This window comes from Corapipo altera, unplaced genomic scaffold (genome assembly GCF_003945725.1).
Source record: "Corapipo altera isolate COAL_440 unplaced genomic scaffold, ASM394572v1 48b, whole genome shotgun sequence".
NCBI classification, from domain to species: Eukaryota; Metazoa; Chordata; class Aves; order Passeriformes; family Pipridae; genus Corapipo; species Corapipo altera.
The window spans coordinates 5,000,345-5,012,523 of NW_020884884.1; the positions used below are offsets into that span (position 1 = coordinate 5,000,345).

The 12,179-nt window shown below is 36.5% G+C and overlaps 1 protein-coding gene across 1 annotated transcript in view; it reads right to left on the bottom strand.

Moving 5' to 3' along the window:
* Positions 1-12,179, bottom strand: part of PPP2R5A (protein phosphatase 2 regulatory subunit B'alpha) — a 44,372-nt gene that overhangs the window by 17,011 nt on the left and 15,182 nt on the right. The window contains exons 2-3 of the mRNA XM_027641585.1: positions 8,014-8,210; positions 3,187-3,288 (exon numbers count right to left, since the gene is read on the bottom strand). Coding sequence (XP_027497386.1) covers positions 3,187-3,288; positions 8,014-8,210 — 299 coding nt within the window. The remainder of the gene's footprint in view (positions 1-3,186; positions 3,289-8,013; positions 8,211-12,179) is intronic.

Sequence of the window (12,179 nt, forward strand, 5' to 3'; positions counted from 1 at the left end):
CCTGTTGAGGCAGGGTCACCTCAAGCAGGTGACACAGGAATGTGTCCAGGTGGGTTTTGAATGTCTCCAGATGAGGAGAATCCACGACCTCCCTGGGCAGCCTGTTCCAGTGCTCTGCCACCCTCAGTGTACAGAAGTTCTTCCTCATGTTGAGGTGGAAGTTCATGTGTTTTAGTTTATGGCCATTGCTCCCTGTCCTGTCACTGGGCCCCACTGAAAACAATCTGGCATCACACTCTTGACACTTGCCTTTGAGATCCCCTCTCAGTCTTCTCTTTTCTAGAATAAACAGATTCATGTTTACAAATTTCATGTAGCTGTATTGTATTAAAATTGTATTAAAACCCAAGCTTCCCTGTACAGCCTTAATTTAATAACACACAGTTGCCAAATAGACAACAGAAGACAGAATTTTTAAAAGCTTGGTAATAGACAATCCAATAATATAATTTTAAATATTAGCATACTCCATCCTCTGTTTTAGAAAGAGAGCTCAACCATGGCTGCTTGATATCTTCCTCAAAACAGGCAGTGGAAATGAGTGCACCCCCACCAAGTCTGCAGATGACACCAAGCTTTGAGCAACCTGATCCACTGCAAGGTGCTCCTTCTCATTGGAAGGGGGCTTGGACTAAGGTCATCTTTAATAGTCCCTTCCAGTCCAAAGCATTCTATGATTCTACTGACATTTTTCAAATTAGCAACTAAATAAATTCATTAGTTATTTTCTACAGAAATGGGAAACATATGGCCAGAGGGAGGTTATTAGCACAAGCTTTATGGGGATTAATTTGGAATTAAATTTAGTAAAGACTTCTGTAATAAATTGTTATATTAAATATTTCTGTCAAGACTGTTCTTTGTTGTGGTCACTGTGTGATAACCACTTAGACAATATTGGAAGCTACCACAAGTGGAAAAAGATAGGAAAAAAAAGCATGTCATATTACCAATGAGAAAGGACAAGTTGACCCTGAAGGCCTGGAAGAATAAATACAGGATGAAACTCAAGGACTGCAAAGTCACAGTGTTCCATGAAAAAGCTCTGATAAGCATTTGCAAGCCCTTAAGCCAAGAAAGGGTTAACAATAGGATGACTAAGATCCAACTACACAATGAAGCCATGGAAGTGATAGATGAAATCCTAGGATATTCCAGGAAGATACTGACAATCCTAATAATTCCGTGATTTGCTCGTCTTTCTTGCAGGGACCACTAGAATATAATTGCTTTAAGCTACCAATTCCACCAACTGTGCAACTCCCCAAGCTTCATATATACAGGGGCTTTAATGCCAACCTGTTCAACCTAGTTTGGCTGTTACAAAGCATCTTAAGCATTGCCTTAAAGCAACGTCTTCCAAGTGGCACTCATTTTACTGAAGGTCCAGAGTCTTCTGTTGTGACTACACACTCCGGTAACTTACTAAGTCATTATCTGATGATATTTTAAAGAGAAATGCCAACAGATTCAAGCAGAGATTCAGATTTTTTTCTTTCCCCTCCCAGAAAACTGGCCACCTGACTGTCAGATCAAGATAGAATTCTGAATTTGTTTGCAACTAAGCAGTCACAAATAGAAGTGAGCAAAACATCCATCCCTGCTCCCCACAGTCCTTTAGACTATGCCGAAAATAATAATGCTTTTTGATGGAGGGGAATGGTTGTGCACACTCCCCTTCTTCCACACACAAAATCTGACACTTCCACTTTGTGCTCCTGGAGGGCAAATAGTAAGTTATCAAACTCAGTCTTCTACCATCCAGTAGCACATGAACTGTAAAAGGAAGGAGAGGAAAACAAAAACTGTTTCCATTGTGCTGTAGTAAGCAATCTGTTCCAAGGGCAGCATGAACAACTGATGCAGGAGAGGGAAATCCACAATTAATAACCAGACAGCCTGGCCAATACTCTTTTAGAAAAGGCATGGGAAAAGCTGAAAATAAAATTTCAAATAACACCACAGGCTACGAATCTCTTTCACTTTCTCTTAGACAAGCCTAAAGCACAAGTGAACTGATCACAAAAATCAAAAGTCCTTTTCTGTAAAAAGAACTAGAATTTAATTATGTCCTGAAGTGAACTGAGCTAACATTTACAAATTTTACTCCTGAGACAGAGGTATTTAGAAGTCAGATGGTGCCACTACCGACTTTAAGAGACACTTGCATAGCCCTTGCACCCTCTCACTCAACAAAAATCAAGCCTCTCATCTAGTTCAGTTACAGACATTTCTCCTATGAATTGGAAATAATTATCACAGTCTTTAACCTGCAACGTTTTTTTCCTGTGATAATTTAACTCTCATGTGGTTTAAGTCTCAAATACTATGCTGAAGACATACTTCTTATAGACAATATCTGAAGTCCAGTTCTTAAATAAGAGCATTTGTTGGTACAGTAGAACTGTAATATTAGAGGGGCAGAGTAGCATTTTAACTCTCAAGAGGGAAGAGAAAATAGTATGCAGATGTGCAGTAGCTATTAATCTTCTACCCACTACTACGAGTTGTTACTTCACTTTTACCAGATACTACTTATATAAAATCACCAATGAACTACCCAAGGTATGAACTTAGATGATTATAGCTTTTAACAGTTTGAAAATAAAGTAAAATTCGGCAGCATTGCAATTGATGCAGCAATGCTATAAAAATCATGAGATTGGCACAGAAGTGCAACAACAGAATAACCGACCAACTGTTACCAAACAACGCCGATACTGTGAAGTTTTTGCATGGAGGGAGGGAAGAGGATGGGAAGAATGAGGGGATATCTGTTTCTTGCTCAAAAGACAAATAAGGGTTTTACTCCGTTTTTTGTCATTGTCACAATAAACTGACCTGTCCACATTTAACTTATATTTTATTGAAACCACACTAAGAAGTGGCTCAGTCGCAGAAAAACCTCTTAAGTAAAGAGCATTACCTAAAATATCTATATTTCAATACATACACCACACTTTACAGTGCAATCACTCTTAAAAAAAGAGTATTTAAGCAATTTAAGAGAGTTACATTCTGCCATATTTATACATGCTAAAAAAACCACCACTTCCTCCCCCCAAAGTATAAAAACTCAACTGTATTATAAAAGCAATTTTGATGTTCTTACCAAGGGCACAAATTTACTTAAGTATTCACATTTCTTGCCTTACAAGAAGGTTTGAAAATAAAGGAATCACATACCTGTATGTGGGGCCATGAGGCTTCAAGAGTTGGTTCATCTTCTTCTGGATCAAAATCTGGGTTATCACTAGGTGGAAGTGTTCTGAAAATGTTAGAACTTATCTGCAAGTAAAAAAAAAAAAAAAAATGTATCACTGCTTATTTTTCCACAGATCACACTCAGTAAGGTAGTGCTTTTATCCTAAATTCACATGAAACAAAACTACCTAAAAAAAAAAAAAAGTAACATAATAACCACATTTGTGATTTTTTTTTCCCCTAAACTTCAAAATACAAATAGCCAAGAGTCTGAAAACAGGGCAATGAAAATAATGAGTAACTTTTGTCCAAACTGCTTTGCAAGTTTGTAATTAGACATGGTCATATTTAAAATTTTCCCTGAAACTATGGAAGTTAAAAAAAAAATTGATTTCCCTATATAAAAAACAATTTTTAACTATGTGACACCAAGAGCTGAGGTTTTATATAAGACAACAAATACAGTATGACTAACCAGTTATGATTTAAACAGAGCTCTCTCCATATGTAAGACAGACAATCCCAAAAATATATCCTATTTCAGGGTTCTTCACTTTACTTCATTTCAAGGTATTTCTGTTTACATTTTTCACTCTTTCACCCTTCCAAAACCTTGAAACATCTTGAAATTTTCAAAGTTAGAAATATGTAACAGCTGTAACTTCTTGATTTCACAAAGAGAAAAAAATAGCTACCAAGTTACTTTTAGTAGGATATAGTCACATCAAATCAATTTCAAAGGGGCAAGTTTAAAAATGTTTCTTCGGGGATTTTTGAAGTATATAAACGTTTGGATAGAAGACCATTCAGATGTCAAAAGAAAAATGTCATCTCTTCCATCAGATATAACATACTGGATTTAAAATCCTTTAACATGAACAAAAGAGAACATTAAGTTAATTTTGTTTCTTCATTTTCTACTGTTCTTTCAGGAACATGTTTAGCCCGACTTTTTCAATCACCTTTCAAACTCTTTTAGTCCTTGTGATCAAATCTGTTTCAAATAGCTGCTCATCACCCAAGCCTACTAAGCACAAGAGAAAATGTCTGACAGTTTGCAGCAAATGCTCCTGCACACCTTCCATGGAGTCTCCAAGGTGTTTGAAGAATCTTGCAAAAAGGACTTTAGAAAAAGATCCTGAAATCACCCAGCTGGCTCCACACAGAAGAATCAGCTGCCTCATTAAACAAGACAAAAAGCTGTTGCATAAACTGACTTTTCCTTTCCTCCCATGCCCTTCATTCTACATCCTGTTGCTGTCTCCTGTTGGGACACAGCAAAGCTGCAGATCTGCTGCTCTACAGTAGAAGAGTAATGATGTTCCTATGGATGGGCACGACAGCTGTCTCCAAACTTACTGCACAGGAAAAACAAACAAACAAAAACCTCCCAACTAAACCCCTCACAAAAAAAGTACAGTCGTCCTTTAATTTTGTAAACATAAAGGACTTGGGATTCCAGAGCAAAAGAGCAAGTACCTGGAGAGGCAGAAGAGGAGGGGGAAATAGTAATCAGAGAATGTTAATTTTAATCAAGCCCAAAAACCAAGATTACAATTCTGGTTCTGTTATTTGCTTTGTCTATTCTTATTAGATAAACAACAAAACACCCTGCAACATATGAATCAGTCCCCTACAGAGGATGCTTTACCTCTGCTTACAAGTATTCTGTGGTTACATCTTCTGAAAATGCATCTCTTTCTAGATGCATCTTGCTGAACTGAACTGATCAATCCTTCAGCACAGAATCTCAGAGTAGTGAATGCAAACATTTCAAGTCCAAAACAAAGGTACCAACTATTAAATATACTTCTGCAGCAGAAACAAACAGCAAGCCTCTCAGCCAGACCTTTAAAAAGGTAACTGCATGATTTTTCAGAGTATTCAGTACTTCCACTATTACCGATCTCCTGAGAATATAACAAATAAATATTAGAATAAACCTTACACCCCTTTTATTTAATAGCCTGTCTCCCTAAAAAAAAAAAAGTTTGTTTTCTTTATGTTTGCAATACTTTTGCTTCCTATCTCATTTGCCTATTTCTAAGGCCTTGCTAATAGTACTGATCAAAAACATGGTTTGGGTTAAAACCTCCATTGTTCTTCTGTTGGCAAATTCACCTCTATATCCTCTTACATTATTTAAAACCTTCTCTTTCTTTCATAAGTGGCATCTTATCCCAAAACTGATTTGAGAAATACAAATCATAAAAGGTTTTTACAGTTGGATAGGTTTCCAGATAATTTAGAAAGCTGATGCTGGGTTTAAGTTTTCCAAAAACAGTATCAGAAAATGTGCCAGTTAATGTATTGAGATACGGCAATTATACTTTATTAAAACAAAATAAAAAAAGTCCCTAATTGTCTGTACACTTATCAAGCACCTCAACACTGAGATACTAGGTTCAGTTCACATTTCTGAGCGTGCAGATTAAGCATATCTGATTGCTTTCAAATTCTGAATTCACAACTCTTCTAACCTGCTAGGACAATCTTATCTACACTGGATTTTTATAGGCTGCTGGGGAATGAGGGGAGCTTGATAGGCACAAGGAGATAGAGGAGTAACAGAGAGACCATATGAAGAGAAGAAATGCAGGGAGACCTCCTCACCTGCACAGACCTTGCCTATGCACTGGTCAGGAACAACATTTCCTTTTACTCCTGCTGTCTTTAAGGGATTGCTGACTTAGCCTTCCCAAGACTCAGGTGACTCCAAGGAAACCAGGCTGTTTCCTTTGCAAGTTGGAGGAAAGGTGTCTCAGGCCTAGGGGAAGACAAGGGGCTTTGGAAAGAAATTGGCTCTGCTTCTGCCACTGATGCCACTCCAGCTTTTTTCAGGGAATTTCTGTTGTCTGTCAGTCCTTTCCTACCAGTCAGATGATAGCTGGATTTCATTAAGGCCAATTTCTACTTTTTCATCCAAAAAACATTATCCTTCAAACTCTGCCAAAAAACCTCATATGTTTTTTTCTTTTAATGCAGTAACACTGAACAGTCTAAAAACTTCAAAAAACCCAACCCAAACAAAAAACAAAACAGTAACTTTTAAATCTCATAGAAGTTTTGCTACAAAGAAAGGCCTCAAGTCTGACACACATGTTATTTGGAGGGAGATCCATCCAGAGTTTTTTCTGAAAGCTGGTACTTCGTCCTAATTCACAGCAAAGACCTTTTCTGCTGCCAGTTGCCAGGGAGATTAGAAATACTATTCAGGCTTGGAGGGATCTTTTGTCTCAAGCTCTCAAAAAGCTCTCACTGAACATTTAAGATCTTCTGCATTTTCTGTCATTTTAGGGGAGAAAAGGGGATGGAAATTTGTTATGGAAAGAAAAACAAGCATCCACAGAGCCCAATCATTTGCACAACAACAATAACCTCAAAAGAACAGCTCAACAACACCTTACCACCAAGAAAAGAAAACAACTCCAACACAAAAGAAAATCTCCCTTCAACAAGTCAGATGGGGTAGTTAGTATATTCTTTCTTCTAACAAGAGGCTATAGAGGGCACACAGAATAAGAAAATACTGCAAGGATTCAGGCTTGCTGCCACCAGCATCAAGAAAAAAAAAAAAAAGAAGCTTAAGAAGAGGTGAACATACTTTGTCCTGTTATTTTCTTATGTAAAAAACACTTCGGACAGAAACTCAGGTCATTTAAAAAAAATGAAACCATAAAACCTCCCCCCAGTGTCCTAGATCTTTTGTGAAACTTAATAAGCAACTGCTGAAACAGCCAAAATGATTGAAAGGGTTTCAATAATCCTAGCCTTTCAGTGTAATGGCAAAACTTCTATGCTTATTTATATTAAAGATCTGATCTTCCCTATCAGCTGCCTGTAAAAAAAAAAAAAAACCCACAAAGAAAACAAACAACAAACAAAATAAACCTTAAGAAAAAAATAGCTTGTACTGTATGAAGAAGCTGTAGGCTGTATATTTTAACTGGTCTACTAATGTTCCTAAGAGCTCTTTTAAAGTCAGCATTTTATCTATGTAAACTTAACCAAAGTTTAGAAAACCATTTACCTAAATGCATGGGCACTAAAGCCATTCTTTTTACATTTCAAATTTCTAGGAAAAAAACAAATACTAAATATTTCAAATTATTTTCCAGTGTCTTTCACTTGTGTTCCTTGTACACGGAGTACAGGCCTATCTAAAACTTCACTTAAGCATTATTTGAAAATGCATATAAACACCTGGAAAAGTCAGCAGATAACAACCATAAATATTTTGTTGCTTATTCAACAAACCATTTGCAGAAATTGCAAGGCACACGTCATCCTATGATTTACAACTTCAGCAAGCCACTTAGGTTACTCCAGCACAGCTCTCCAAGGCCAAAATAGTAAAACAAAACAGCCATATAAAGTATTTACAAAGTAGAGCTGCTTTCTTACACGGATAAGCCTTTCTGCTGTCACTAGTACCTGCATGAATCTTTACCAGAAAACTTCAGCCTAACACTCCACCGCCACTTGTAAATAAACAAAGAATGGCAAGCATCAATATATTGCCATTTTCTGATTGAGAACAACTTCAAAGCTTACCCAGACTCCAAGCATCTGCAATGTACCAGTTTTTTCATTTTAATTAACCTGAATGAATCACATTTCAGCTAATAATTAAAACTTACAAGTTGTTTGTTTTTACAAGCCTTTCTAAGCCAAATTATCATTAACAAATTACATTATACTGTATAAGCAGAATAACCAGCAGCAATTCTGAGTTAAATGCCACAAGAATCACAAACTGATTAAGATATTTTATTAAAATTCAAACTATAACGTGAGCATTCTACTTACCATTTTCACTATGTCAGCATAAGCTGATTCAACAATCACTCCACGATTTGTTGAAACATATTCAACCAGTTCATTCAGTGTTGCTCTCTTAATTTCTTTGCTTTTCAGGTCTGAAACAGAGTCCATGAAGTCAAAGAGGACACAACACTGTTGCAGCTTCTGACAAAAAAGATCCTGCTGCTCATTGAAGGTGGCATCTATAAAAACAAACAAACAAAAACAAACAACCCTTAAATCTGTAGAAGCAAACACAGGATTTCTAAATCTGTGTTGCTGACAAAAATTTGCATAGCTCTGACTGGGTTTTTTTTAGTATGGGGATAGTATGCCCTATAGCCAGTAAATCAATAAGCAGTATTGTCAAAACTGAAAATGTGTGTTTGAGTATGTTAGAATGAAAGACCCACCATTCACGACTTTTGGCACATGCAAGAAATAACAGACAAACACAGGGCAGTAAATATATTTACAGAAAATCAGTGCCTGAATTAAATGCATTGACATTGATAAGTCCCAGCTCTCCCCCACCAAAAGTCATACACAGAAGCAGTGCATCATACTAACCTTTCATTCATCCGATTTGTCTCATTCTGCTCCCTAATCCTCTATTATGTAACCTGCTTAAAAGCTGTAAAATCTGCTTTGAAGGAACCTTGTCTTTTTACCCCAATGCAAAATGCTTCACATACTTTTGACATCATGTGATGAATGTTTCTCTTAAGAATCAACTCCAATATTTCTAAAGGATTAACCCTGAATGTTAATGCTTTGGTCTAAATAATTTATTACAATCTTAGTCATGTAAGGGTTTTCCAGATTTTTTTGCCTATTAAGACAATGTGTTTGGCTATGACTTGACATTTGCATTTTAGAGTGCAGTACCCCTGTAACCTGATATAAGCAAAATTTCTCCATTAGCATTTCACATTAACCCCAAAAAAGATGGATTATTAAGCACTACACACTTAGAAAATTTAATACATCCTTAATATGTTGTAACTGTTCCTAAGTTGCATGAACACAACAAAAGCAGTCACGGTTTTAACTGAAAATTTGGTTTAATGTGTCTTTTGTTCTTGTTTTAATTATTTGTTGGGGGTTCAAAGCCACTTTGGCAATGTAGCATCATCTCATCTATCAGCCAGTTGGGACTTCACTTATTCTGTGAAAAAACCTGTATTTCCAATTTTATCTCCAAATAAAGAATGCTCTCCCCCTCAAAGAATTTTCAAGATAGGTCTATAGCCAGACTATATCCCTTAGCAATACTGCAGTGAGTGAATGATGCTAATAGCACTGATGTTCCACCACGAAGAAATTATCAAGACAAGAAAAAGGCAACTGGATTGGAACACTGAGTACTGAAAATCTGAAGTCTCACTTTAAAACCTGAACAAATCACAAAAAATCTCTCAAGCTTCTCTTTGTTTCAGAACGATTCTAATTGAACAAACTTCATTTTAAGATTGCACCTTTACCAATTCAGACACTCTTTGGCAATGCCAGTTTCTCAAGTTTCTTACCAGAAAACCTTTCATTTAGTGGCTGGAACAACAACAGTAAAAACTTGGGTTTAGTATTGAGTAATTATCCGATAGAATTCTTTCATTTCCATAAGCAAAAAGTAATTGCTACAATGGACTGACACGCCTCCACTGTAATTCAAACTGCTCACTCTGCCCTGAAAATTCCGACTCCAGAATACTGCATTGTATTCCCTTTCCCCACCTGACAGTTACGATCCTATTAGCTGAGCATAACAACTTCAGTGAGCTTTTGAAAAAGCCAGCAATTACTACTCCCTCATGAAGAACAATTCACTTTTGAATGTCAATTCTGCAATTTTAACCGCTTTTCTTTTGAATAAAAAACCTTGCAAGATGCTTATTTTGCTCAGATAACTACAAAGACACGAATTGTTACGCTCTGCAAAATAATGAACATCAGCTGTAAAAACATTTGTAAGTTACATAACATTTCAGTTCAGATCTTCTAATATTCTAGAGCGGATTGCATGAGTAAGTATTGTATCATAGCAACAAAGCAATAACAGTGACATGCTGAGGATAAAATCCAAAAAGCCTAATTTAAGGAACCGACACAGGGAGGACAGCTTTTTTTGCCGCTGGCACCAAGCTGATACCCAGACTAACACAGGAGTCAAGCCTATTTGTTTTTCCTCGCTACAAACTTAACTACACTCCAAGTTACAAAGGTCTCCCAGTGAGACACAGCTAATACAGAGTAGTTAGCTGATGATTCAAATAAAAATAAGCAAAATTTACCTAGAGGTTTCAAAACCCAGCAGACAGCATCCGAATACTTCTAACAGTGGTGAAAACAGACTAAAGATCTAAGGTTAAAAGCCAGTAACAGGAATTCAGACAAAATAACTAAATCACTACCTTCCCTAGAATATCAAAGGAATTCCTTCATTAGCCACTTTTAGTTAGATACCAGAGTATCAGGGAATCTCTCTCCTGCCATGAATCACCAGCCCATTTCAGTAGCAACCTGATCTATCTCAATTAGATAAATTTCTCCCAAATGAAAAAACGGCCCATTAATCTGTTTTGTTATTCTTAAAACATTTAAAGCAAAACCAAAAGAAGTATTTTCTTCTACACACGCATTCTTTTTTCATAGTTACAAGGGGAATCATAATTATTTTATCATCTTATTATTTTAGTGATCTGAAAGAAATTAAAATTATGCGCGACCATGATAATAAATAAGGTAACAAGAGAGCCAGTTCTGTTATATCAGCACAACCTGGCTGCGTGTGCTCCATCTCTGCTTGACACACTGCACATTTGTCCCAGGAATGTTATGAGAGGTACCGTGGGAACCACTAAGTGATTGGGGAAAATTTGTTTGTCAGATAGTGCTCTTAACTTCTCAAAGCCTTGTCTTTAAGTATCCCAGCACAGTGGAAGCTAGACAACTCTATCCCACAATAAAAATCATATCATAATAGTTTATTCTAGTTCTTTGAATAAAATAAACTGCACAACCACAATTGCGTCAACACTGCACCTTTTATCTTTAGTAGTTTAACTCCGTGACGTGATTTTTAAGCCAGTTTCCATCTAATATCTATCAAGATTTACATCATACATGTGAAATTCAAGATAATTGCTATTCTTCAAATGCCCTAGATACCATAAGGACCATAGAAGATAAATTAAGTTCAAAGTAGACAGTGGATGCCTCAGTGAAACAATCCCAAATCAAGTAGGATGGTGGGAAATCCTGAAGACAAAAACTTAACATCCAGCACCAAAAGAATTATTGCAAATTATGATCCACTTTAACCATGACTCTTTCTTGCCTCTGGTCATTTCCACTATGGATAGTAAAGTGTTTGTACCTGATTAAAACTGTTAATTTGATTGTTGCACTTCATAATACTGAAATTCTCAACAGACTATTTCTACTGTTTACAAAAACTCCATCATTACATACACACATATCAGCCACAATATCAAGCAATAAAATTTACAAGGAAGTTGACCTGGAAGTTCATCCTGAGCAGAAGTTATTAAACATTAAAACTGCATGATTGTACAGATTTGTCTCTAAATTGAATGCTTTTAAATTTATAAGGTCATCAATGCAAATCTAAGCATGAAATACTGAGTTAAGAGATGAATCTTTCCAGGAAAGGCCCAAACAACATAGATAGGGAAAGAGTTCACAATCTAAGAGCCACCTCACTGGTAGCTACAAATTGGAACTACAAACAGCACTGGATCACTAGCTCAGGGACTACAATGATGTCTTCCTACAGGATATTTATCTCCTATGTTTACAGGCCTTTCTGCCAGAAAGAAAAGATAGATACTTCTCCCTTCTCATCAATTGTTTACCCAAGACCTTCAGTACAAAGCCACAGAACCTAACATAATCCTTGCTTCAGCAGCAAAACCCAGACTCTAAAGCTGCAAAACCTCTCTCAGCTACACAAATGGCAAGTTCAAAAATCATACTTTCCCTGCCAATACAAAGCAAACCCTCTCGATCACTTCCAACAATTTTCCTGTTTTTTTTTCTTTAAAGTATCTCTAATTAAATATTTCTACTTTTTCCTGAAGAAGTTAACCCAGGAAGATGCAGAAGCCAAAGAAACAACCAATAAGTTTTTCCTCTGACAGCTTCTTAAAGCA